Here is a 25,668-nt window from a genome sequence, read left to right on the forward strand (position 1 = left end):
GCCGTTCAGTAAATCCGCCTCCCGAAATTGATTTCCCAGTCAAAACTCCATCTCAACTCGATCGTGCTCTTCTGTCGAGAGCATTGATTGCGCCAGACTCCAGGTCGCTCGGCCAGCATGGAGCTTTGTCAGATCTCACACCAGCTCTCGTCGTCTCCCAAAAGATTCTCCGATTGCTGCTTGGCGATCTCCAATACCCTAATCGCCCAGCTGGCCGCAATCCTCCCCAAGAAACCCAAATTCACACTCTCCGTGGGCAGTGGATCGGGATTTCTCGAAGGGCTCCTCGCCTACAGCGAGGCTAGTTGCTCAGTGCAAGGAGTCGAGGTGGACTCCTCGATTAACCGGTACATCGCCGAGGAGGATATGCATGTGGTCGGCGGTGGCTGGGGGCTTCACGCCGATGCCCAGCATGCCACGGCGTGGATGTTTGTCTACCCGCGGGATCCCAAGCTCGTCGCCAAATACATCGATGCATATGGCGATCAAGCGGTTGAGATGATCGTATGGCTTGGGCCTCGAGTCGACTGGGAGGACTACGAGCCGTGCTTTCGTGCCTCTCCGTTCTCTGCTTTAAGCTTTCTGGATAACGTCGGGTTGGCGCCGTATGAGACCATGGTTGTCGCTAGAAATCGACGAGACTAGGCTCAACCGTGGGAGTCCTCAGCCTTAATAGACTCATGAAATGCTGGCTACTTGATGTTGGGGAACGCCTTGGCCAGGTGCAGGCAGTGTGAGTGTTGTGGGGATGGCCTCATTCCGCGAGTAATTCCTGACAGTCGCATTCGCAGTTCTCTGGCGCACTCTGGACGGAGTCCGCTGGAAAAATGAAAGTGTGAATTGGACCACATTCTGTTCATTGATCGGAGCCCTTTTGAGCTCCGACAGCTATATCGACCTCGGATCTCAGCCAACACTCGCTTGGGAAATTCTTCCCTCGGCCAGGAATCCCCCAACTTTCCCAGGATCATCAACGCTGTTTTCAGTCGAACTAGTCAATTCTGAGCATGTTCCTGCAGAGAAGATTCGGCCGGTCTGCATCGACCACGGTTGGGCCCTGGAGCTGCCCCGTCCAGCTGCGGTCGCACGATGAGACTCCTTGATTCATTTCATGCAAAGACCAACTGCAACAGTTGCTAGGCGTATAAGTGCTCTGTGGACACAAATCGCCGCTCTACATTGATCATTAACCTTAGCATAACCCAAAATGAACCTCCTGCGGAAGTTAGGTCCGTTGTGCGTGGTTCTCCTTGCAGCAAATGCCAGTGCAGGGCCACTCGTTTCATCCCCGGGAGATTCAGCAATCATTCCCGGATGGAGCATGCAGTCTGCTACCCATGTATCTGCCGACATGCGGGCCTTGTCTCGCCCCGGGATTGACGTGTCTCAATGGTATCGCGTCGGCGCTCGAGGCACCGTGATGGCCGGGCTGATCGAGAACGGCGTGTATAACGACACACATCTCTGGTATTCGGACAACATGAAGGCCTTGGATGACAAACCCGAGTTCCGGGAACCGTGGCTATACCGCGAGGAGTTTGAGGTCAACCCATCCAACGGACAGTATTTCATCTTGCATACCCACGGCATCACCTCCAAAGCCGACATCTACGTGAACGGGCTGCAGATTGCGTCGAGCGAGGAACAACAAGGGTCCTACGGTGGCCATCGGTATAACTTCACGAATTACCTCCAAACAGGCGTCAATTGCCTCCTCGTTCGAGCCTATCCAACCAATTGCCTCCGTGATCTTGCCACGGGCTTCGCGGATTGGAATCCTTATCCCGCCGATAATGGCACTGGAGTATGGCGCCACGTCGAAATCTCTCAAACGGGCGCTGTCTCCATGTCCCCGTTCCGAGTAATCACAGATTACACCGGTTCAGGCACTCCCCACAAGGTTAATGTCACCCTGAAGACAGATCTTGTCAACAGTGGCCGGAAATCAGTTCAGGTGGCTGTGGATGGCGCCATCAAAGCCCCGACCGGGTCCGAAGCAATCTCAGTCCTGCGTGCAGTCGAGATGAAGCCTGGGGAGGCTAAAACCGTCTCGATCAAAGTCCCAATCAAGAACCCCCAGATCTGGTGGCCCGCTCAATGGGGGAAACAGCCGCTGTATACTGTCCAGGCAAATGCAATCATCCACGACAGGGGAACGACCATCTCGGATAGTTCGCGACCACAGCATTTTGGGATTCGGCACGTCTCTTCCCATGTCAACTCACACAATGACACTGCTTTCAGTGTGAACGGAGTCCCGTTCCAGGTGCTGGGAGCGGGATACAGCCCTGATATGTTCATGCGGTTTGACGAGCGGCGAGTCCAGAGTATTTTTCAATACGTCCTTGATATGGGTCTCAACACTGTCCGTCTGGAGGGGAAACAGGAGCATCCTGAACTTTACACTCTCGCCGATAGGATGGGTATAATGGTGTTGACGGGCTGGGAATGCTGTGATAAATGGGAAGGCTGGGAGGTAAGCGGTTTTGGAGTGAACTTTCGCGTGCTGTCAATTTAACAAGGCGCTGCTCTAGTATAATGACGACGCCGCCGGTGTGAAATGGGGAGAGCCAGATTACCCGGTCGCGCGTGCATCGATGCTCCACGAAGCAGAGATGATGCAGGCGCACCCTTCCCTTCTCGGGTTCCTGGTCGGCTCGGACTATTGGCCCAATGACCGTGCGACAAGGACTTTCGTGGATGCCTTGAAGGAGATGGACTGGAACAGCCCGATCATTGCATCGGCAAGCAAGCGTGGGTATCCCGAAGCTCTGGGGCCATCTGGAATGAAAATGGACGGGCCCTACGACTGGGTGCCACCGGTCTACTGGTACAGCGACAAAGAAGGAGCGGCTTTCGGCTTAGGATCGGAGCTGGGCGCTGGAGTTGGTACGCCGGAGATGGGAAGCCTGGTGAAGTTCATGCCCAAGGAGGATCTGGATACTCTCTGGACCGAACCTGACGTTGGATTGTATCATATGTCGACCAATGTTTCGCCCTTCTATGATCGATCCATCTACAACCAGGGGCTCTTCTCACGATACGGCAAGCCCAGCAGCATCGAAGACTACGTGGCGAAATGCCAGATGGCAGACTACGAGGCTACCCGCGCGCAGTTTGAGGCGTACTCAACTCGCCAGAACGCATCTCAGCCCGCCACTGGCTCGATCTACTGGATGCTGAACAGTGTATGGCCGAATCTACATTGGCAGCTATTTGACTACTACCTCCGCCCCATGGGGTCCTACTTTGGTACCAAAGTCGGTGCGCGGATGGAACATGCTGCGTACGACTACGAGACCAAACGCGTCTGGCTCATCAACCACTCCCTGGACAAAAAAGGGGAGCGTCAGATTGCAATCGATCTCATTGACGCAGATGGCAAGAAGATCTCGAGTACCAAGGTCAAGACACACACCGTCCCGAATTCATCCAAGGAGATCCAGCCGGTGAACGGTATCAACCAGATCAAGGGCCTCGCATTCCTCCGCCTCGTCCTCCGTGACGTCAGGGGAAGACGCGACCTGAGCCGCAATGTATACTGGCTCTCCCCCAAGCCTGATGTCCTGGACTGGTCCCGGTCCAACTGGTACTACACGCCCGTGACCGACTATGCCGATTACACGAAGCTCCAGTCCCTTGCAGCGGCCAATGTGAAGGTTTCGCTGAAAGGGATCAAGCCCAAGAAGGCCGATGGCCGGGCTCATGCCGAAGTCAAGATTGAGAATAAATCCCAGGTTCCCGCGGTGTTTGTGCGATTGAATCTCATCAGGTCATCCGACAATGCCGAGATTGCACCGGTGCAGTGGTCCGATAACTATGTGACTGTCTGGCCGAAGGAGAAGCTGCGCGTGCAGGTGGCATTTGAGGGGAACCTGAAGCAGATTGTGGTGGAGGTGTCCGGAAGTAACTTTTGATGGTTATATCTGCGCGATGACATGTCTGCCGGCCTGGTTTCTGTTTAATTATCCAGGCGTGTCTGGTAGACGTATTCTGACAATAAGGCGAAGAACACGGCCACCGTGTCAGTGATGGTGACCCGGTCCATGTGCGGATGGCCCTCTGGGTAGCGGCAGAAGATGAAGAATGAGCGGCAGTGGGTGAGGTGGTTGGTCAGGTTATCGCGAAGGCGGCCGATTGTCTCGACTCCCATGGGCGCCGACAATGAGCGAAGTGGTGGAAGGTCCTCTTTTGTAGGTTTCGACAGACTAGGCGCGTAATCGAGGCAGCAAGGTTGGAAGGGAGATTTGGTAGGAGAAAAATGCTAGTTATCCTATACACTCTGTCCTCTGTGATCTCCTGGATAGCCCATCACCCCTATCATACGCAGGCCCAGCGTATGTCCTGGGTAGAGATAATGAAACGCCTCCTCGATATGAGCTCGGGAGTCCCGTTTGCCGTGGAACCAGGACGATGATAGAGATGGCGCATGCATTTGGGCAGCATCCCACGAGGATTCCTGGGAATGCATCCGATTCCCTTCTACCAGGCAACACAATCCTCATACTAACAGTACATCCTATTCATACAGCAACAGGGGCTCCCTATACCCACTAGACTCAATAGGGCTAACATTTTCAGTAGCGTCGGACGAGACCTTGTTGCTCCTGTCTGTGGCGATCACTTGCGATCAAGGTGCTGCAACATACCACCATAGCGAATAGCTCTAAATAACCCTCGTGCGCGTTCGGCGGCATCGAGGGTGGATGTGGCAGAGTGTCTTGTAAGACACATCAGCCTCACCCTAAAGTCACTCTGCATATTGTGGCTGAGCTGGTCCATGGAGATCTGGGTTCAACTTCGCAGGCGCGAGGGCGATTCGATGCAGTATGTATGTATGTACTGGTCCCCGTCGGTGAAGGCATTGCTGCTGGAGGCCAGATACGTCACTCCCGCATGGAGCAGTATGCCCCTACGTGCCCTACATGATGCACATTCACCGATACGATGACGCGACGCGATCAGAAATGTATGTACGCCTGCGAATACAGAGCGAGGAATGGTTCTGGACAGCCAAGGCGATGGTATGAGATCGGCAAACTCCGATCGGTGTGCAGATCGCGACCATCACCAGCCGCCAATCCCAAGGACAAAGGACCAACCACCGTGGTCTGGATCGTCGTGATTGACTTCAGATAGTGAGCCGACAGACTGTGACAGGCGAGCACGAACGAGTCCCAAGGACCGGTGGGTCCTCTTCGCCTCGTCCGGTGGAGTGATGCAGCTGGTTCTGCACGATTGCATACCAGTCCACACCTGCAGCGGCCAGAAAGCGGCCGGAGATGCATCGATTCGCCCACCAGCAGGACTCTGGAATTGGAGGGGAAGATGACGTTATTTGCTGGAGGCGCCGACCGTGAATGCTGCTGAAAGGGAAATGGACAGGCTCGTGGATTTCTAGACGTCATGTCGGCGCTGAAAGCGGGTACCCGTGCGGTCCGATCAGTGTTGTTGGCCGACAGTCATGCTTATTCCCAGTGAGGCCTATGAGAACGACGATGTGTCTCCTTTCTGGCTGGTAATGTACCAATCGTAGGTTTGCAGTGAATGGATATAACCACTTGAGGAGGTGCAGTGGCAGTGGTTGTGTTTTGTTCGGACATCGCCTTGATCGTGGCGGATCTTGCATCACACACATACTTTTATTCTATTCTCGATGCCCCTTCGACTCGCCCTAGCGGCGTCTAGCAAGTGAATTTGGGGATCGTCGTGCATTTCAGCAACGCCAGTCTGCAGCAGTCGCCCCCTGGAGAAGCCGACGCGAGGTTAAGTCACCACATTCTCGCTTGCCGGGGACTCCTGTCGTCTCGTCAGTATACCAAGCCAATTCCGCATTGTGATCACTTCCATCCTGACTACCGTATAATGTCTGGGACCGATTCGGAGACCAACAACTCGCTGGACGAGTCCACCATTCCTACATCACCGGAGAGCCCGAGTTGCAGTCCGTCCTCACACAATGGCCTTCTCGACGACTTTGCGCATGATTCCTGTGACAACAGGGCCCTCCCCCTGCTGGAGGATGCCAATCTCAACATCCGCCCAAGGTTCATTCGCAGCATATGCTTTGTGGGTGCTGGATATGTCGGCGGGCCGACCGCCGCGTTGATTGCTTTCCACAATCCCCATCTCCGAGTCACCGTCGTCGATAAGGATGACCGTCGCATTCGACGGTGGAACTCACGACATCTGCCCATCTACGAGCCTGGTCTGGCGGATATCGTGCGTGTTGCGCGCGACGGTCTGCAAGACCCGAAGGAGCAGTCGGGCGCGAGCGAAGAGGTGGGAATTGGAGTACACTGCAGGAAAGAGCAACGGCCTTCCTCCCGTCGAAACAGTGATCCTATTACCTCCGCTCGCAGACCAAATCTCTTTTTCTCAGCCGACGTGTCTCGCTGGATCGGCGAGTCGGAGATCGTCGTCATTGCCGTGAACACGCCCACCAAGATGCGCGGCGCGGGCAAGGGCAGCGCGACAGATATGACGAGCTTCGAGGCCGTGGCGGCGGATGTCGTGCGCCATGCCAGGGACGGCACCATCATCGTGGAGAAGAGTACGGTGCCCTGCCGAACGGCGGAGATGATCCAAGGAATGGTATGAACCAACGCGAGTTTTGCGTCTCTCTCGTCTGGCGTTTCTCGTTGCTGACCATTGGCAGATCAATATCCAACGCCCCGGTGCGCATTTCGAGATCCTTTCCAATCCCGAGTTCCTCGCCGCAGGGACGGCAGTGCAGGACTTGTTACAGCCCGATCGAGTGATCATCGGCTCTGCAACGACCGTCCAAGGGCGGTCCGCGGCAGAGACCCTCGCGGCAGTGTATGCATCCTGGGTCGATCGATCCCGACTGGTGACGGTCAATGTCTGGTCATCTGAGCTGGCAAAACTCGTGGCCAACTCCATGCTTGCCCAGCGCCTGAGCAGCATCAACAGTATCTCGGCGATCTGCGAAGCAACGGGCGCGGAGATCAATGAGGTCTCTGCGGCGATTGGCACTGATTCGCGCCTAGGGAACAAGTTCCTCCGCGCAGGCATCGGGTTCGGCGGCAGCTGCTTCAAGAAGGACGTTCTCAGCCTGGTCTACCTGGCCGAGTCCCTCGGCCTGCACGACGTCGGCGAGTACTGGCGACAGGTCGTGAACATGAATGAGTATCAGCGCAATCGCTTCAGCACGCGCGTCATCCGACGGCTGAACAGCACGCTCGTGACGAAGAAAATCACGGTGCTGGGCTACGCGTTCAAGAAGAACACGTCGGATACCCGCGAGGCACCCGCGCTCGAGATCATCAAGACTCTGCTAGACGAGAATCCGCGCGAGATTGCCATTTTCGATCCCTGTTGCAACCCATTCGTCATCGAGAGTGAGATGCGTGCGATCGCCTCCGGACCTCCCGTCCTCCGTGACGATGGCGGATGCGTCAAGATCTACTCCGACGCATACGAGGCCTGTGCCGGTGCCAACGCCATCCTGATTGTCACTGACTTTGACGAGTTTCGGAATGCACCAGTCCCCCGCGAGGTCTCCAAAGCCGGCCGGTCGAGGGAATCACCAGCGGCTGCTGCGAAACCGGTTCCTCGTGGACTCGAGATCCCCGAGTCGGTCCGTCGACGATTTCAGTTCGAGCCTGACTGCGCCGCAGACTGCCCCGACTGTCATTCCGGTACGAGTTATTGTGAGGCCGTTGCGGGTGTCACGGACACTCCCAAGGAGCAGCTCGATTGGACACGAGTTTCTGCCGCGATGGAGTCTCCAAAGTGGCTGTTCGACGGACGATGTATCATCGACGTGCCGCAAATGGCTCAACTCGGAATCCGGGTGGAAAGCATTGGCTCTGCTGGTCTGGGCCTGTGAGAATCGCATCGTTTCTGCTTTTTTATTCGATTGTCTGCATACCATGTATATCCTCGCCAGTTGTGTTCGTCGAGCGGGGGCTGTACTTGTAGTTGAGTTAAGTCGGGGTGACGAAGAAAGCAACTCATCCCGACAAAGTTGAGCATCTCCGGGGTCACGGGAACCTCCTTGTCCACTGTAGTTCCTCATTTTAGAGCTATTTGGTCTCCAACCCAGCAGCCAGTGCGGTTCTCGCCACGGGGTACTGCTACAAGTGCTCGACCTCTTTGATGCAGACTGGACACGCCGGATTTCCATGCTCGGAGTGGCAAATGGAAGTATGTACATCGTCGACACGATCTCGTTCCTGGCCTAGCGCTAGGATTGATGAGTCGCTCTGGGCCACGCGATATTTCGATAGTTCGATATTGTCAATATGTTCACCCGTGGCGTGCAACTTATCCCCTGGACTTCATTGGTGCCAGACCCCTGGATCCGCGACTGAAGGAACGCGCTCATTATCGTCAAGTCGACTTGCGTCCCCAGAGGGCGGTCTGACGCATTTGCATTTCCTGATTCACTCAAATCCTGCAATCCTTTCGGGGATTCGGCCTCATCCACGAGGCCTATCAACGCCATCCCAAACTCGGCCGACGGAGCTGTCACAATTGATAGCTCCACTGCCAACGGCGGCGTCTAGCTCTTCTCGGACTCTGCTGCCCCAACCACTACATCTAATATTATTCTTGTCCTGGGGGACCCTGGAGATTGACCCAACAAATCCAATGGCCGACGTCCGATCAGATTCATCCCAATTTGCCCACTGGAGATGATGGATCCCAGAGCTCTCTCTGCCCGAACTGCTATCGTGGCGTCAATGATTATCCCTCGTCCATGGAGATATGCGATATGCATATCGAATAGACATCTACGATAAGCACCCCACTGCTAGAGAAGAATCCCTTTCAAATACCATTTCTCATGACAACGTCGAAGGATATCTTAAAAGCTAATCGAAAATCAAAAATAAGGATCAACAACTCCGTAGAATCCCATGAAACAGGAGAAAAACAATCAAAATCAAGTCTCCTCCACGCTCCATTCCACCTCATGCTGCACCCGAATAAACATCGGACCCAGATAATCCTCGAGCGACTTGCGCTCCCGGTGGGCGCCGCCGTCCGACTCGGCGCGCGCAGCCACCGACACCAGACCGATCTCATCGTTGTGGCGCCGCAAGCCCAGCTCGGGCTTGCCATCCAGCGAGTCGATGGGCGTCATGCGGTGGCTGCTATGACTGCTGCGCTTGTGCAGACTCATCGTCTGGCTGGTCCGCTTGGTGCTCGGCTTCCGGACGCCGGTCATGCGGCGGCGGATGTAGATCAGATATTCCATGCGCATGGCGGATCGGATGATGGGTTGCAGCACGGGGAGACAAGCGCACACAATGCCGACGCACGGCTCCACCGTCGACCAAACGTAGACGTTGCTGATGGTCCAGGAGATGTCGATGTCGTCTTTCAGAAAGGTCAAGAAGTGCAGACGGATGATACTCGCTGCACAGACACTGGGGGGGATCACCGTTAGCATATAGCAGCACGACGCGCAGAGGGCAATGGGAGCTTTCCGTACAAGACGCCCAGGAGAAGAACGGTCGACACCATGATCTTCTGCAGCACGCGCATCTGCAGTCGCCACACCACGGGGATGGGCACGGTCAGGATCAGCACGTCGGTGGCCACGTTGCCGGCCGCGTTGCCAATATAGTAATTATAAAAGTCGTAGCGATAGTGGCCGCCGTAGGGATTCGAGGTTTGGGACCAGAAGAACGAGACGGGGTCGGGCGAGCACAGCAGCGCGATCACGCTGCCAATGAACCACACGCCGGTCAGCGACATCCCCAGCCAGTTCAACCAGTTCATGCCGAAGATGCGGCGATAGAACAGGAGGATGGACATTTTGATGATAGCCAGCTCGAAGATGTAGATGAGAAGGTAGGCGAATAAGATCTGGATTTCCTTAGCGACGCTTCTTTTCGACTCCCACGTGCCGCCGCTTCGCTTCTCACCTTCTTCGCCTTCACCATCCCAGTGATGGTCAACACCCAGACATGTTTGCCCAAGCCATAGTGACTGCCTAAAAGGGTTCAGAGGCGTTGGCCAATTTCTTTCCCGCAAGCAATTCCCCGAGATACACTCACCCAGCAGAGCAGCCGCCAGCAAGGCGAACAGCGGCACCAACGCTGCCGCGCAGAGCCAATCGTCCATCCTCGGCTTCGGCTTCTCACTCCTCAACTTTAGCACGAATCGAGCGATGACCACCAGCGCGGTGACGACGCAAATCACAATCACGACAACATTGTCTCTCGGGGCCCGATTGGCCTTCAGGTCGATGCCCGCCGGCGGCGGGCCTATGACGGCGGTCATACTATTTGACTCCATGACAGGCAGCCTGCATACTGACCAGCAGAGAACCCTGGTTGGAAAACAACAACTGCGTGATGCAGATGAAACAAAAACAGAAATCCAACCGCCCCCCCAAAAAAAAAAACAGGACCGGGGTGAAAATCAGATCAGAGATCGGCTAGGAGCACGGGCGATCCTATCATATACTAATATGCAGATAATCGCTATACGAATCGCTTACTGTTACAGGCGGACGACTCGACTCGCCGACTCAGGCCAGAGCCAGCCCCCAAAAAAAACACCTGGAGTCGCAATATCCGGCCCCTTTGGCCCATCATCCCCTCATCGCTAGGCGGCCCGGCCCCATTGCATGTTCGTTCCCAATGCGTGAACGCATGGCCGTCGACGGGCTTGGGGGCGGAACCAGCCCAACGGCGGCGCACTGATTGGCCGTACATATATGAAATCCACCACGCGAGCGCAAGTTCAAATCCTGAAGGATGGCACGTGTGGTGGATTTCTTCCATTGGTTCTACTTCTCGACTCTTGCCTCGTCGAATCCTGTTCTCCCCTTTAGGCCCCCGTTGCCGCATCCAGTAGAACGGCCGGACGCCAATCTCAGCACGGACCAGTGGGAGCATTATCGCACTGTCTGCTACATAAGTCAGGTACACTCGAGTCTGTAGATGGACTGGATTCCCGGTGGAGTGGTGCACTTGGGATATCGTTAGTCTCTTGAGGATCGGCTATCATATCCCGGAAAGCAGCACAATGCTTGGACCGTGCTGCTTGGACCATGATAGCGACGATCCGGCCACACGTGGCCGAGGAAAACCTCGCTCGAGCTAGGACGGATGTGTCGAGCTTGCTGACGTATGGTTGGTTTATATAGGTGTAGCCATCTCCTTTCGCCGCCATGTGCGATGTGTTTTGACCGACCATCAACCGTACAGTGGGGGCTGGGACCAGCCCCGATGGACATGTCGTCATCCCACACCACTGGATGAAAATCGCGGAAGATTAATTCAAGCTCGCAGTGTTTCGGAATAATGCATGCATGGCATGGCAGTGGGAATCAGAGGTTGTTGCATTGGTAAGACTCAGAGCCCCAGGCCTAACACAGGATCGATAGTTCAGAAACGTGGCAAAGAAGGCTCGGGCCCCACAATTCCATCTCGAAATTCCGCTATGCAGGGACTTCCAAGGTGCTTTCAGGCTGGTTCCAAGGTCGCTTATGTGTGATGGGTTGCTTACCTCGATACTACCTAGGTGGGTATCCATTGTTATTAGGTACTAGCTATCCCCCCAGGTAAGTTCTACCGTGGTTCTAGAAATGCATTTCACGCAGCAGTCCATGAACCACGAATCGTGAACCATGGATAGTCTCGATAGGCGAGAACGCCGAAGTGCCATGCAACCGATCGGCTTTAAAGTTGAGTCGGGGGACGTCGTGACAATTGGGGCCTTTTCTGGAGTCCTGATTTGGGATGTCTAAGACCTAGGGGAGGCCCCAAAGTGTATTATAGTGCTGGTAGAAATCCAGTTGGTATGACTCAAAAGCAGAGACGGCTTACAGCTGCTGTCCTCCATAGATGCCTCCCGCCTAAACACTCACTTCCCGGTGCCTTCTCCCAACAACATTGGTATGATCTCTGGTGGCACATCCTGTTTATGGACCATTTGAAGTATACTGGTCTTCTGGCTGGATTGACAGCCTTTCATTCTTGCGGGATCTGTCGCTAGCGACAATCTTAGTAAAATACCTAGGTAATGGACGTCAGCAATGATTGCAATAGACATCCAGTCACCAAAGCAAAGCGACTAAATTTAGTTAATGATGGCCAATGTATTCCAAGGTTCTCTCATGAGGAAAAGTGACACGACCGTGGTACATATAACTAGTTAACTTGTTACGACTCAGTGCCCGGGCGCACTTAGCCAACAGGCCAAAAGACCAAATATGCTAGAACTCTATGTTCTAGCATGCCCGGGACCGATATAAGTAGCGCGCATCGTTAGGCTTAGGTGAACCACGCCTAAGTCCTAACACAACTAGTTAGGGCGCGGTGATGACGTACGTAAGTAGTAACCTCCTTGGAAGCGATGAGTATGCCTAAGTAGTCCACGGCGTGTACCTACCCCGGATGCTGATGCGCGCGTGATGTTGGAGAATTCATCACCTTGCAACCTTTCTCTCCTGACACGACCGTTTCCTACAACATCATGCAATCTGTGAGTCTATCTATCATGGCTTCCACTAGCGTAAGGCCTATACCTTATAAATCTCAAGTCTTCGACGACCATTTCGCTTCGCGAGTCAACCCACCAAAGGCTTTACTAAGCGTCCTTCTATTCTCCTGGCTGCAATATATCTGACCATCTTGAGATCAAGTTAAGTTAATATTGTCTTTTAGTTCACTATCCCTCCAGGCTGGACCTCCTGCAACGATGCTCGTATGCCTGTATACAATGAAGAGTGGGATGGCCCCAGCTCGGAGGGCCAGATTGTTACTCGGTGCTACGGCCTTGAACCAGGGACGCCATTAATGCACGATTTTGATGGCTCGATGGCACTTTTTCAATCCGGTGACAAGTACTACATATGGTTCAAACTGTATGATGAACTCGGGGAAATACTCTGTCAAGATATACGCGAGATTGCAAGTTCGATGGGCCAGCAAGGTCTTAAAGGTCTACGGGTGAAAATCCTCGACAACGTTCTTCCACTTGATTGCCGATGGCGATATTATCTTCGAATGAGTTTTAATACAAGCCTAATATCGACTACCTGATTCGGAGGTGGAGCGAGTGAGTGGAGATGGCATTTCTGAATCGGAACAATTGATGATTTAATCTTTATATTATGGCATAGTTATCCGTTGATAACTATGGTCATTAACATGTATTAATATATCATGTCATGTTATGGTTCCAGTGAGTTTCAATCTCAGGATTCGGAACAGTGTCCAATGGGATATTCTCAATCGGTCAAGGAGTTTGTCTTTTACTGCAATCACAATCATGGTGGCTCTTCCTTTGTTATGATTCTATACCGCGAAGATCCAACCAAAGACGAGCGCCGCCTCATTGGGGCCAAGGATGGTCGCGTGGAGCACACATTGAGGGTGGCACGAAGTCCGGAAACGCTCTCTTTGGCGGAGGAAGTCTAGCATGAATAGCTTACCACAGCCGGGTGGACCACCCTGCTAGGGCATCCGGGTGAGTCTATTGCTTCCTCGCGGGCATCGGATTGCGTATAGACCATGCAGTGCCACTGCTCCTCACTCTCCGAGGCTTTTGCTAGCAGCTTCTCGACGTACCCTTGTCCCCTCCAGGGGAGGCCATGGGCAATGGTTCTCTTCACTACTACTTCTACGTCCCCGCAAGCTCGATCGTACTTGGAACAATTACACGTAGTCGTCACCCCCAGTTTCAGATCATACCATCATTACGTTGTCATTTCATCGCAAAAGCCGAAAACTTCCAAAGTGGCCGCCAATACACAATATGAGGAGACCAAAATGGGACAGCTAGCGGAAGCCACCAGAAGGGAAGAACCGGGGACCCGCATAGCCATGCGCGATGATGCTCTGAATATCGATGTTTCCGTCGCTGCGCGGACTCCATAGTTTGATGAGGATGTAACGACCGGACCTGCGCGAGGGGTTAGTATGACTGTATGGCAATGATAAAAGTGGCAGGGAGAAAGCGTACGGAGGCGGATCGAACTTGATGCTGACCATGCTCTTTTCCCTCTCGATAAAGAAGCGGGCGTGAGGCTTCATGACTTCCGCATGAGGCATTGGCGTCGTCTCCCCACTGGGCCCAGCAGCGGACGCGGCGGGAATCGGGTCAACGAGACTAGGGGGTTGGCGGCGTCTTTGCGATGGGTCAGAGTACTGTCTACGCATCGATCCAATACGACGCTGCAGCTCGAGGCGGCGACGGTGGAAAGTGCTCCTGTCATAGTGATCATCTTCGTCGGTTGCACTGTCCTCCTCGCTGTCTGAGCATAGAAGATCTTCTTCACCTTGAATCCTTTCAAGTTCCGCAATCGAAGGCACATCGTCGTCCTCACGTTCCATGAAGACATTTTCCTCTGGGTTCTCATCATACTCGGTGGTGACACGGAATTCTGACTGAGGATCGGGAGCATCTCGGCCTGCCGGCTCACTTTCCACGGTTGAATGCGAGTCGGGGCCCATAAGCACCGTCCGTTCCATGGACTGCGGCGGAGACCGGAAAGCATTCAGATACTCCTGAGAAGGTTGGAGGCCCATGCGACGATTGCGGCGGCGACGTCGGGTGCTAGAATATTGGATCTGATATTGGGCGGTGCGAGCGAGCAACTCGTCGGAAGTCATAGACACAAAGACCATGCCTTCTTGAATTCTGGGAACCGGTCAGATAGGACGAGGCAACAAAATCACACCGGTATACGTACGGAGAGTCAAATCCCGCCCGCGGGGCTTTTATGACGATCTTCTTAAGACAGAAGGGCGCCTCGCCTCGGTGCCGCAGCACCAAGTTGCAGCGATCCGACTTCGTGCAATAGACCGTTTGATCATTGCGCAGCACGTTCTCGGGAAAAGAGCTATCTCCGTCTGGGTCATAGATGCCACCATCGCAGCTCGCAATTTCCATTTTCAAAGCCCCCGGGACCACCTGACCATATTGGCCATAATTAAACCCCCGCACACCCTCGCGATTGTCATCCGAGTCGAGCTTCCGCCGCTTCAGCCGGCCGCGGCCGTTCTGGGATGGCTGCGGCATGAGGGGTGGCGTAGGCAGTGACTCCCGGAGATCTGGCCTGAATGAACGACGAAGGAGGGTTCTAGTGGAAGTTGGGCGAGGCTCTTGATTCGATGCGGGGCTTGAAGCTGACGATGGTCGATGGATGACCTGCTCCATCCAAGGTCTACGTGATCCTTGCGTCTGGTCAGATCGAAGTTGCTGAATCTGTCGATCAAGGGCGGCTCGGGCCTCGTCGATGTTGGAGCGGTCACGGAGTTGTTCCAGTTCCAGGTTCTGTTGCTCGACTTCCTGGTTGAGAACTTCTAAAGCACGGAGAGCACCATCGCCAGGGGCACGGCTGTTTTCTGACTGAACGAGGTTCCGCAGATAATGCAGGCGGTCTCTCGGTCTGGAAGTGGAGTTTTGGCTATCGCGCGGGGTTCCTTCACTCGCTTGGTCAATTACAGGATTGAGGATATCTGATAAGCTCGGTTCGAGACGGGGCTCGTCCTGGTTTAGCGGGTCGTCGGTGTGCGGTGCTCTCAAGTATTCAATGAGCTGTTGGGTTCGCGGGTAGCGCCCACGGTATTCCTGGCTTTGTCGAAAGTGTTCGTTGAAGGTCTCGGATGGAATGAGAAAGCGGAACGGGGGAGGTGAAGAAACGCGGACTTCATCCGGTCGAGATGGACGGCGGGACGAAGCTGGTGGATAGTCGTAGTTTCCTGACTGTGGATCTTGCTGCCTTAGTCTGGGACTGACATCAAAGTCAGGCAGAAACAGGTGTATCGAAACATACCATCGCTGTGTGATTCGCCAGGAAGGTGTGGATTGCCGCTGCGGAATGACAAGTCCTCAGAACGCGCAGAGACGGATCTCACCGTTCCAATACGAGCGGCAAGAAACACAGGGCCAGTGAGGGCCTCGTCAGAAGAGCGTGAAGGTCTATCCAAGCGTCGAAAGCGAAGTGAGGAATACCCGGCGTCTGACCTCCGACACCGCACGTGATAGCGGATTAGATCATCGTTTGTGTGGGGGGAGCTTTGAGGTTGAGCTTGGTCCCGCTGCTTTGCTTCTACAACCACCAAGATGACAGAAACAGAGAATGGCCAGTCCGCCAGCGCTGAGGCCCCTGGCCTGGCCACGAGCCGACCAGATACCACCGATGCGCTCGGTGACGAGGAGATCGCGCTGTACGATCGACAGATCCGACTCTGGGGAGTGCAGGCGCAGGAGAAGTGAGCACATCTCTACATGCCCCAGAGAGGAACGCCCACTAATGATCCGCACTAAAGGATCCGATCCGCGAATATCCTTCTCATCACAGTGAAGGCACTTGCCAATGAGGTCGCCAAAAATCTGGTGTTGGCGGGCATCGGCGCACTCACCATCATAGACCATGAACCAGTCACCGAGAACGACTTGGACGCGCAGTTCTTCTTGGAAGAGGCGCACCGGGATGAAGAGATTATCAAGCAGGGCAAAAGTGTATGGGACTATACGCTCAGCGCTACTATGGAAACAACAATACTAACCGAATCCAGCGAGCTGAAGTTGCCGCTCCCCAGATCCAGCGCATGAACCCACGAGTCAAGCTCCACGTCGACACCGCAGATGTCCGGAGCAAGCAGCCCGATTTTTATGCGCAATTCGATATCACGATCGCCACGGAGCTCGATTTCACCACGAACACCACCATCAATGCCGCCTGCCGCCTTGCAAATCGGCCTTTCTACGCAGCAGGCCTGCACGGGTTCTACGGCTACGTCTTTGCGGATCTCATCTCTCACGAATTCGTCATTGAGCGCGAGAAGACGAACCATCCCCCGAAGCAACAAGAGACTGCAACCCGAAGCGTCGTGAACGTGACCACTAAGAAGGCCAAGACGCCGAAGAAAGAAGGCGAGGAGGGTGACGAAAACACCAAGGGCGAGAAGCCCATCGAGCTCGTCACCAAGCGTGAGACCTATTCCCCTCTCCGACTGGCCAACACATCCCCTCTCCCCGACGAATTCACCCGTCTCCCGCGGCGCCGGAAGCAAGTCACCCCACTCCTCAGCTGCCTGCGCGCACTCTGGGAATTCGAGAAGCTCTCCGGCCGACGACCAACGTTCGCGCGCACCGATCTCGAGCTTTTCACCAAGCTCGCGCGGGAGAGCCACCAGGAGCTCCAACTGGACCTGTCCACACTGGACTCCGTGTTCCTGCGCACCTTCCTGCAGAACCTTGGCTCCGAACTGAGTCCCGTAGCGGCATTTCTGGGCGGCGCTCTGGCGCAAGACGTCATCAACGTCCTCTCGGCGCGAGAACAGCCCCTCCAGAACATGCTGCTCTTCGACGGCGAGAAATCCATCGGCCCGATCTACTCGCTCCACCCGTTCTTCCCGCCTGAGATGGGGATGGAGTCGCTCGCTGCCGTGCCACCGGTTGCGAATCCGATTCCCGTCCATGCGGATTCTGCGACTACGGTGATTGAGTGATTTCGAGGAGCGGCGTCTGGATGCATATGCTTTATTTTGATACATTTCGATTTTTTTTGTGTTTTTTCTTTTGGATCTTTCTGGTCATGGTCATGACTCACGCTGTACGATACCTAGCAGAATGCATTTTGACGACTCTTTGCAAGTCTGTCCTCCATACTGAATGAAAACGAATCCGAGATGCCCATATGTTCAGATCGAATGAATTAAAAGACTCATATACTACTAGCAACGTTGAAATAAGGGCCTTCCATGACGCCACCCAGGCAAAATGCGAATGAATCGGAATTTTAGTCTATGCGTGAGAGGTCTCCTTGGCGCCCATCTCCTCGTCGTTGGTCTTTTTCGGTCCCGTGGAGGTCCCGGCTTCCTCATCGTCTTCGCTGATCAGACCCTGCAGTTCAAACGCCTCGGCGTCTTGGATGCGCTGTGTCTCGGAGGTGGTGCGAGTGTGTCCGTTCATGTAGCCACCGTTGGCGTTGGCGTACTTGCCACGGCCCCCCGGTGTCCCTTCCGAATCCCCCCCCTCAGGCCAGGCGTGGACGGCGTAGATATGGAGCAGGACATTGACAACTACAAATGTTAGTGGCTTGCACACTTGGAAACGGTAGAGGCGGGTACGTACAGAGGAAGAGGATAAAGGCAATGCTGTACAAAATCAGCACGTAGGAGACGTGCGTGACCCCAGCATCACTCAGGAGCTTCATCTGCTCCTCGGTGGCACCCATGAAAAGGAACCCGGAAGCATAGAGTAACTGTCCTTGGTCAGCCTCAGGTCCTTGCGACACAGTGAAGAGGGGATTCATACAAATGGCGGGAGATACTGGAAGCTGTTAGGGTCAGAGCCGCTCATGCTGACTGCACTCTTGTCGCGCAGCACAAACGAGATCTCGATGATGCGGGTGACTCCAGCCGCCATCAGGGTGTACCCGAAGATCGAGTGGATCATGGTACTGATCATTAGACTCTGGGGGTGAGCCGACATGGCATAGCCAGTCATCAGGATGACAATCGCAGGGATGAGATTGCGCTTAGGGCGGCCGTTACGGTTGCGGCTGAGCCACATGCCCAACAGGCCCGCGCACCACCAGACGATACCCATAGTCGTATGCTGGAGATCATTGTGAACCCACGGTCCGCCCCAGCGGTGCTCCGTGAAGGTATTGACACAGCCCCACGCCGCAATGATCAGCGAGTCGAAGAACTCCTGGCTGCGGCCAGTCCGGCGGAGCCAGTACTGGCCGACCAAAAGTAGGATGGTCAAGCAGATGCCGTACGCGATAAACGCACTGCCCATAATAAAGTGAGCCAGACACTGGCCGAGATGATCATCCTGGCAGAACCCCAAGGACGCAATACCACCGAATAGCATCTGCGCCCAGCTCACCACGGGCATGGCCTTACCCACGATACCGTGAGCCAACACAAAGATCCACCGAATGCGGCCCTGGCCAGCCTTCTGGAGATGCAGCTTCAAGTAGAAGCCCAGGACCACTTGCACGACCAGCATCAACATGAGCCAGTTCGCGAACGAGGCGTGGGCGTTCTTCCCGAACTGGCGGCCTTTGTGCGCATGGCCGAGGAAGTAGGCCAGAACGGCGATTATCGTCCCGACGGTCTGCAGAGGGACGTGCCAGCGCGAGCGGACAATCTGTGGGTGTGGGTTGAATCAGCATGGAGCATTGACAAATACCCGTTCATAAAGGTCAAGACATACCCCAAGAACCATTCCGAGCGGGAAGATGATACCAAACGCCAATCCCATCAAAATCATATGCGTCCACAGCGTCGAATCCTGAAGTAAAGCGCGCATGTCAGTCAGTGCGCATTCAAACACGAGAAGGGGGGACAGATTAGCACGGACAATCGGGTCTTCCGACACGGTCTCGCCCTCGGGGACGCTTTCATGACCGCCGTGGGCGGCTGCCAGTCCGGCGAGCAAGAACAGGGCACCAAGGGACCAAAGTCGACGGAAATCCATGATGGACAAGACGAGGGGTTGGCAGTGGTGGTCCAGGAGGAGAAGTGCAGGAGGAAGAAATGGGAACGGGCGGCAACGTCGATCTTTCGCCAATCCGGAGTATCCGATTACCTGAACTATGGCCACCGCGTTGGGGGATTGCTCTTTCTGATTTCTATATCTACACCACTAGCCGTCTAAAATGGGGTCCTCTCATTTGGAATATTCATCTTCTTGTCCTCCAGCATACATTCCCCTTCCATCTCCAGCACATCCCTTCGATCTTGTTTCCAAGGGCAAGATTATTCAGCGCGTGCCGTGATTGGCAGAGTTGGACGCGTGGGATGACAACGCGGAAGCCCCACTGCGCTGTTCCTGTTGCATCCATTCGAAGTACGTGGAAGTACGAATTGCATGATGGCCGACCGGCGAGCGCTGCGCCTGGCAAGTCCGAGAGCACGAGTGGATGTCCATCATATTCTGACTCGTGACGATAGAAGTCCCTGCGAGAGTCCATCGCGCAACTGCAGACGCAACAATCTGCGCTGGAGACTGAGATCGCCAAGATCAAGGCCCAACTACAGTCAGTACAGAATGGTACGGCGAGCGCCTGAACCAAGTTGATCCTGATCATTACAGACAAGATCCCTCGGCCACCGTGCAGCGACACATCCGTCTATTGCATGAGTACAATGAGATCAAGGATGTCGCTCAGGGACTGATGGGGCTCATTGCAGAAGCCAGGGGCGTGCGACAAGTCGAAGTGCAGCGGGAATTTGGAGTCAAGGACCAGGATTGAGAGTGGACGTTTTATCAATCGAGAGGTTTACATGGCAGACAACACGGTGGTGGCTGCATGAGAAACGAGTCATGATCAGTATTCATTATTTTCTATTACATTTCCAGGGCTTGGTTTTTGATGTGGCCGAGAGGGGATGTGACGCCCAAGAGAATCCCAACCAACTCCATTCACAAATGCATTCTATCACGAACATAAATAAAGGGAGTATTGGGCTGAGTACAGAGAAGGAAGATTTCACGTGAGGGTGGAGATGAGAAGGGACAACAAGGTAGGAGGGTAAGAGAATTGGTAAATGTCAAAGTGGTATAAAGGGTCAAGAGAGAAAGGGTATTATGCAAATGAGTAAGATGAGGTTTTTTTTGGAGATGGGGAGATTTTATTGAGTCTTGCCCAGACTCTGCAGGTTGACCAGCTCGAAGTAGCGGCCCTTGTTGCGCAGCAACTCGGTGTGCGTGCCGCTCTCGACGATCTTGCCCTGGTCGAAGACGTAGATAATATCGGCTTTTTGGATGGTGCTTAGACGGTGAGCCACGGCAATGGTAGTGCGACCACGAGCGGCAGCGTCCAGGGCAGCCTGGACGACCTTCTCGGACTCGGAATCAAGAGCCGAGGTGGCTTCATCCAGCAGCAGAATTTTGGGGTTGCGAAGAAGGGCGCGGGCGATGGCAACACGCTGTTTCTGGCCGCCAGACAGCATGCCTCCCTTGCTACCAACGACGGTATTGAAACCCTCCCTGTGAAACCGTTAGCGTCGTGAGGGGTTGGGTGGACTTGGTAATGGAACTTACGGGAGAGACATGATAAAGTCGTAGATGTTGGCGTCCTTGCAGGCCTTCACCAGCTCTACCTCGGGAACGTCGTCTGCATCGATACCAAGCAAGATGTTATCCTTGATAGTACCCTGGTACAAGGTAGGTTCCTGGCTGACCAGCGATAGGTGGCTACGGTAGGAGTTGACGTTCAAGTCCGCAATGTTCTTGCCATCCACGAGGACACTACCGGAGAGCGCATCGTAGAAGCGCTCTAGCAGAGCGATCGTCGTACTCTTGCCGCATCCACTAGGTCCGACCAGTGCAATGTACTGACCGGGTTGGACACTCAAGTTCAAGCCACGAAGGACGGGCTGTTCCGGGCGGGTCGGGTAGCGGAAGTGCACATCGCGGAACTCAATGACACCATCAACATGGTCAATATCCTCACCCTCGGTGGACCAAGTATCAATGGTCGGGCGACGGTCAAAGAGCTTGCGGAACTCGTAGGCAGCGTTCTTGGCCTTGCCCATATCCGGAGAGAATGAGAACACAGTTCCCGCAGACTGCGCACCGAATAGGATCTCGCTGAAGCACACAAAGAACCGGAAGGTGTCGTATTCACCCTTGCCGAGCAGGCTGCCGCCATACCAGAAACCAAGTGCGACGCAGAAGAAGACCAACGCCTGGGAAGCGGCATACAATACGGACGAGTAGAGAACCGAAATCAGACTCTGACGAGCCTGGGCTTCTAGCTGGCTGTGATACGCGTCCCACACATCAGATTCACGGGTGAGGGAGGCAACCGTACGGATAGCCGAGGTGGCTTCGCAAGCATAGCTGGCAGAGCTCTCGTAGGCGGCCTTGGATCGTTGTTGGAAGGCAGCGAGCATATAGAACCGGTAGAACCCACAAGCCAGAAGAACAGGAACCACCGAAATGCAAACAAGAGCAAGCTTCCAGCCGAAGGAAAGCGAGACGACAATGGCTGCGATCAGAGTGGTCGAAGTCATGAGGATCGTTCCCAGGGTCTGGCCGCTGACGCCCGACAGATGCTTGGTCTCAGTTGATAGGAATGAAGTGAGAGCACCGGTGCTGTTTTCTTCCTTGTCAAAGAAATTGATATCCTGACGAAGCATGATGCGGAAAGCTTTGCTGCGGGCTTTGCGGATCAGACGCTCTGAACACAAGGCGAAGGCAAGGCCGTGGATGGAAAAGGTGAAGAATTGAACAATGCCCACAACCAGGAACATCAATGACCAGAAGTTGGCATCAGACCGGAGCTTAGCGTACTGCGACTTTGGGAGGGACAGAGAGCTGATTGCCTTGGCATATAGGAAAGCCTGTGTGGGCTGGCCGCCACCGGCGAGGCAAGAGAAAAGCAATCCAATGACCAGATACTTCCACTCTTCCTTGTTAAAAGATGCAATAAACTTGATCAAAGTCCAGAGAGAGTATTTGCGAGCAGCCTCGGGGTCCTTCTTAGAGAGAATGAAACTGGACACCGACTTGCGTGTATCAGTGCGTAGCACATCCTCGGAAAACCCAGACGCTGCTCCCACCTCGGGGCTGGGGGCGCTTGAGCCACTAGCGACAGACTTGACGAGAGAAACGTGCTTCTTGTCGATGGAGTTCTCGTCCATTTCATCGTCATCCTCGTCTTCCTGGTCCAGCGCATCAGCCTCTTTCTCCTCATTGAGGCGCTGAGCCTCGACGAGCTTCGAGTAAGTGCCTTCGGCCTCGACCAGGTAGTCATGAGTACCCTGCTCCACAATTTGGCCGTTGACAAAAACCACAATGTTGTGGGCGGTTTTGATAGTGGATAAACGGTGAGCAATGACGATGGTAGTACGGCCCTCAGCAGCACGGTCGAGGGCAGCCTGAACCACACCTTCAGACTTGGTGTCGAGAGCAGATGTGGCTTCATCCAGAAGGAGAATCTTGGGGTCAGAAACGACGGCACGGGCAATGGCGATACGCTGCTTTTGACCACCCGAAAGCAAGAAGCCACGCTGACCGACGTTGGTCTCATAGCCCTCGGGAAGAGCCACGATGAACTCATGGGCGTTGGCCATCTTCGCAGCGTCCTCAATCATCTGCTTGATTTTATCTTCTGATTCGTGTTCGAAGCGAGTACCAATCAGGCCGTGGCGGATGTTCTTGTAGATAGTCGTTCCAAAGAGAATGGGCTCCTGGCTGACCAGCGAGATCTGCTGGCGCAGCCACCGCAGGTTGAGATCCTGGATATCGTGACCATCCAAAGATACCTGACCCCTGACCGGCAGATAGAAGCGCTCGACCAAGCCCACAACGGTACTCTTACCGGAGCCCGAGGGCCCGACCAGCGCAGTAGTCTTGCCCGCGGGAATGTTGAGGGTCACATTTTCCATGACCGTCACCTCGGGACGAGACGGGTAGATGTGTTTGACATTGCGAAATTCGATGTCGCCATTCACGCGGTCAAGGATCAGGCCCTCATCGGTGGTGGGGTCGACGGGCGAGGATCGGTCGATGGTCGCAAAGATCTTGGAGGCAGCCGCGACTGCATTGGTGAAGGCTTGACCGTTCGGGCTCACATTACCCAAACTAAAGGAACCGATAAGAATGGCCATCAGGATGGTCAGAACCTGACCGACGTTGACTTCGCCGGCCACCAGATACCGCGAACCCATCCAGAAACCCAGGCCATAGTTCAGATACATGATTCCAAACATGGCACCGATCATCACGCCAAGCGCCATCTGGAGACGCGTTCCGTACCGCTCTGCCACGTGCAGGTGCACTTCATACTGCTTGGCCAACTTATCCTGCGTGCCAAAGGCAGTCGCATTTCGAATTGAACTGATGACCTCTTCGGCGACAGTGCCGCCAGCGCCATAACTGTCGAGGGAGAGCTTGCTGTACTTGATGATGAAACGAGATCCACCTCCCATGATGACCACCAATGCAACAATAGTCGAGGTACAGATACCGGCCAGGCGCGCATACTTGATGTAGGCGACAACGAAAGCCGTGACAAAGGTAGCGAGCGCAGTGAGCGTCAAGCCCACCTTCTCCGAGATACCATCCTGGATCAGGTTGGTATCGGCCGTGATGCGGGTGGTCACCTCGCCGGCGCCCAGCTTATCAAAATAGGCGATATTCTGACGCAGAATGGCCTCGAGGTAGTGTTCACGGATCTTTTGGGTGACGTGTTCGCCCGTGTAGATAAATCCGACGGTGCTGACGTAGACGGTGACAAACTCGGCAATGCCCAGATAGACAAAGTATAAGACGTTCCTCGTTAATTCATGGTAGAAGTGATCGTAGGTGATCGTTTTCAGCTCGATCTGCTGGAAAGCCGTCGCCAGAGAGCCGAAGAGGATGGTGAACAGAGGGAGTGCCGCACCCGCCACCACGGCGCAGACAAAACTGACGAGCAGAATCAACAAGTCCATTCGTGAGGCATAGCGGTAAAGGCCGAAGAAGGAGATCTTCACATCTTGAGCGTCGAGCTGTCGCTTGAGGATGTCTTTTTCGTGGGGAGTGAGATGGCCGAAGAGCACATCATCCTCGTCGGCTGGGATCTGCGTCTCGTTCTCATTTTTGGTATTGCTGAGGGTGGACCCCGAGTCGTAGTTGTGCTCACGCTTCTCGCTCAGCACATCCGGCAAGCCCGACGGGGTGTTGGGCGTGTCAGGCACGCCGGCGACCTCGTCGGTAACCTTTTCCACCGCGGTGGCCCCCTCCTCGGGCTGCTGCATTGGCGCGATGGTTGGCAGGGCTTCAACGGGGCAAATGGGTTAGTTCGGCCCACTTTTTCGCGATTGACGGGCCGTCACTCCATTCAGAGTGTACAAAGCCGAGACGGTTGCTCATACACCGCAAGGAGCGATGCAGAGGTTCTTGGATTGGCTTGAGAGTTCGAGGATGACCTGCGTATGAGATAATGGCGACCGCGACGGGCGGTGATGGTCAAGGTGGGTGGTAAAAGGGCGGAGGGTTAGGATTGAAAGATGGAGAGATCCAGGACGAAGATCCGATCGCGACAGGAATCCAGGGAATCAAGGGGAGCGTGACATGAGACACACGAGGAAGAACCAAGGGATCGAGTGCAGGGTAGGGTCATATATCATCCCGACGGGACAGCCGCGCAGCATACTAGATTTAGAAGGATCGCGCATTATGGAATAATTACTCGGTCGTATCTGACATCGGATGCCCTAAATCGCATTCGTGTCGTATTTCGGATTTGCGGGTCTCGTCTAAGATTTGGAGCGACGGGCGAGACGGGGATCGGGGGAATCCAGCCACCGGCCGGACTGCCCTCTCTCCGGTATGCTTTTATGCTTCCCAGGAGCGTCCTGTGAATCTATCACCGCGTCCTGCGACATTCCACCGCATTCTCCACGCGTGCGGTGCCTGTTTCCCCCCTCTCCCCTCCCTTCATCTCCGATCTGGCAGAACGCGACCTTGTGCTGCCTGTTCGTCGCCTTGCCCTCGGCCATCTACCACTGTGTACCACGCTACCAACCAGGAATCGGCAAGAGACCGGGTGGTACATACAGATCGTCGATGTCTGGGTACCACCAGCTCCGCTATTCTCACGAACCGAAACACGAGAAGAAAGAGTGGGCTCGTTGACTCATTCTGACGCGGCGCTCGAGAGCCTGGCGCTTGATGGCTATGATGGGTAGGCAGGTCTCGCTGGGGTCGAAGTAATTCGGTGCC

The 25,668-nt window shown here is 54.6% G+C and overlaps 8 protein-coding genes across 8 annotated transcripts; 4 read left to right on the forward strand and 4 right to left on the reverse strand.

Moving 5' to 3' along the window:
• Positions 1 to 117: 117 nt before the first annotated feature.
• On the forward strand, positions 118 to 645 carry N7459_003824 (uncharacterized protein; the record flags this gene model as incomplete). Its single annotated transcript, XM_056943008.1, has 1 exon — positions 118 to 645. The coding sequence occupies one exon, from the start codon at positions 118 to 120 to the stop codon at positions 643 to 645; it is 528 nt and encodes a 175-aa protein (XP_056799891.1).
• Positions 646 to 1,207: 562 nt separating this feature from the next.
• N7459_003825 (putative glycosyl hydrolase) lies at positions 1,208 to 3,917 on the forward strand (the record flags this gene model as incomplete). The annotated part of the gene is made up of 2 exons (XM_056943009.1): positions 1,208 to 2,476; positions 2,535 to 3,917. The coding sequence occupies 2 exons, from the start codon at positions 1,208 to 1,210 to the stop codon at positions 3,915 to 3,917; spliced, it is 2,652 nt and encodes an 883-aa protein (XP_056799892.1).
• Positions 3,918 to 5,865: 1,948 nt separating this feature from the next.
• On the forward strand, positions 5,866 to 7,852 carry N7459_003826 (UDP-glucose 6-dehydrogenase; the record flags this gene model as incomplete). Its single annotated transcript, XM_056943010.1, has 2 exons — positions 5,866 to 6,594; positions 6,659 to 7,852. The coding sequence occupies 2 exons, from the start codon at positions 5,866 to 5,868 to the stop codon at positions 7,850 to 7,852; spliced, it is 1,923 nt and encodes a 640-aa protein (XP_056799893.1).
• Positions 7,853 to 8,911: 1,059 nt separating this feature from the next.
• Positions 8,912 to 10,272, reverse strand: N7459_003827 (uncharacterized protein; the record flags this gene model as incomplete). The annotated part of the gene is made up of 2 exons (XM_056943011.1): positions 8,912 to 9,398; positions 9,464 to 10,272. 2 exons carry the CDS (start codon positions 10,270 to 10,272, stop codon positions 8,912 to 8,914), a joined length of 1,296 nt encoding a protein of 431 aa, XP_056799894.1.
• Positions 10,273 to 13,766: 3,494 nt separating this feature from the next.
• N7459_003828 (uncharacterized protein) lies at positions 13,767 to 15,769 on the reverse strand (the record flags this gene model as incomplete). The annotated part of the gene is made up of 3 exons (XM_056943012.1): positions 13,767 to 14,628; positions 14,681 to 15,696; positions 15,767 to 15,769. The coding sequence occupies 3 exons, from the start codon at positions 15,767 to 15,769 to the stop codon at positions 13,767 to 13,769; spliced, it is 1,881 nt and encodes a 626-aa protein (XP_056799895.1).
• Positions 15,770 to 16,056: 287 nt separating this feature from the next.
• N7459_003829 (E1 ubiquitin-activating protein AOS1) lies at positions 16,057 to 17,447 on the forward strand (the record flags this gene model as incomplete). Its single annotated transcript, XM_056943013.1, has 3 exons — positions 16,057 to 16,205; positions 16,263 to 16,455; positions 16,512 to 17,447. The coding sequence occupies 3 exons, from the start codon at positions 16,057 to 16,059 to the stop codon at positions 17,445 to 17,447; spliced, it is 1,278 nt and encodes a 425-aa protein (XP_056799896.1).
• Positions 17,448 to 17,742: 295 nt separating this feature from the next.
• N7459_003830 (Ytp1 family protein) lies at positions 17,743 to 19,428 on the reverse strand (the record flags this gene model as incomplete). Its single annotated transcript, XM_056943014.1, has 4 exons — positions 17,743 to 18,020; positions 18,073 to 18,202; positions 18,256 to 19,098; positions 19,165 to 19,428. The coding sequence occupies 4 exons, from the start codon at positions 19,426 to 19,428 to the stop codon at positions 17,743 to 17,745; spliced, it is 1,515 nt and encodes a 504-aa protein (XP_056799897.1).
• A 1,157-nt stretch (positions 19,429 to 20,585) lies between these two features.
• Positions 20,586 to 24,701, reverse strand: mdr1 (ABC multidrug transporter Mdr1; the record flags this gene model as incomplete). Its single annotated transcript, XM_056943015.1, has 2 exons — positions 20,586 to 20,943; positions 20,998 to 24,701. 2 exons carry the CDS (start codon positions 24,699 to 24,701, stop codon positions 20,586 to 20,588), a joined length of 4,062 nt encoding a protein of 1,353 aa, XP_056799898.1.
• Positions 24,702 to 25,668: the final 967 nt, after the last annotated feature.

Source organism: Penicillium hispanicum (genome assembly GCF_028827665.1).
Source record: "Penicillium hispanicum strain IBT 35686 chromosome Unknown utg000004l_segment0_segment0, whole genome shotgun sequence".
In the NCBI taxonomy this organism is placed as follows: Eukaryota; Fungi; Ascomycota; class Eurotiomycetes; order Eurotiales; family Aspergillaceae; genus Penicillium; species Penicillium hispanicum.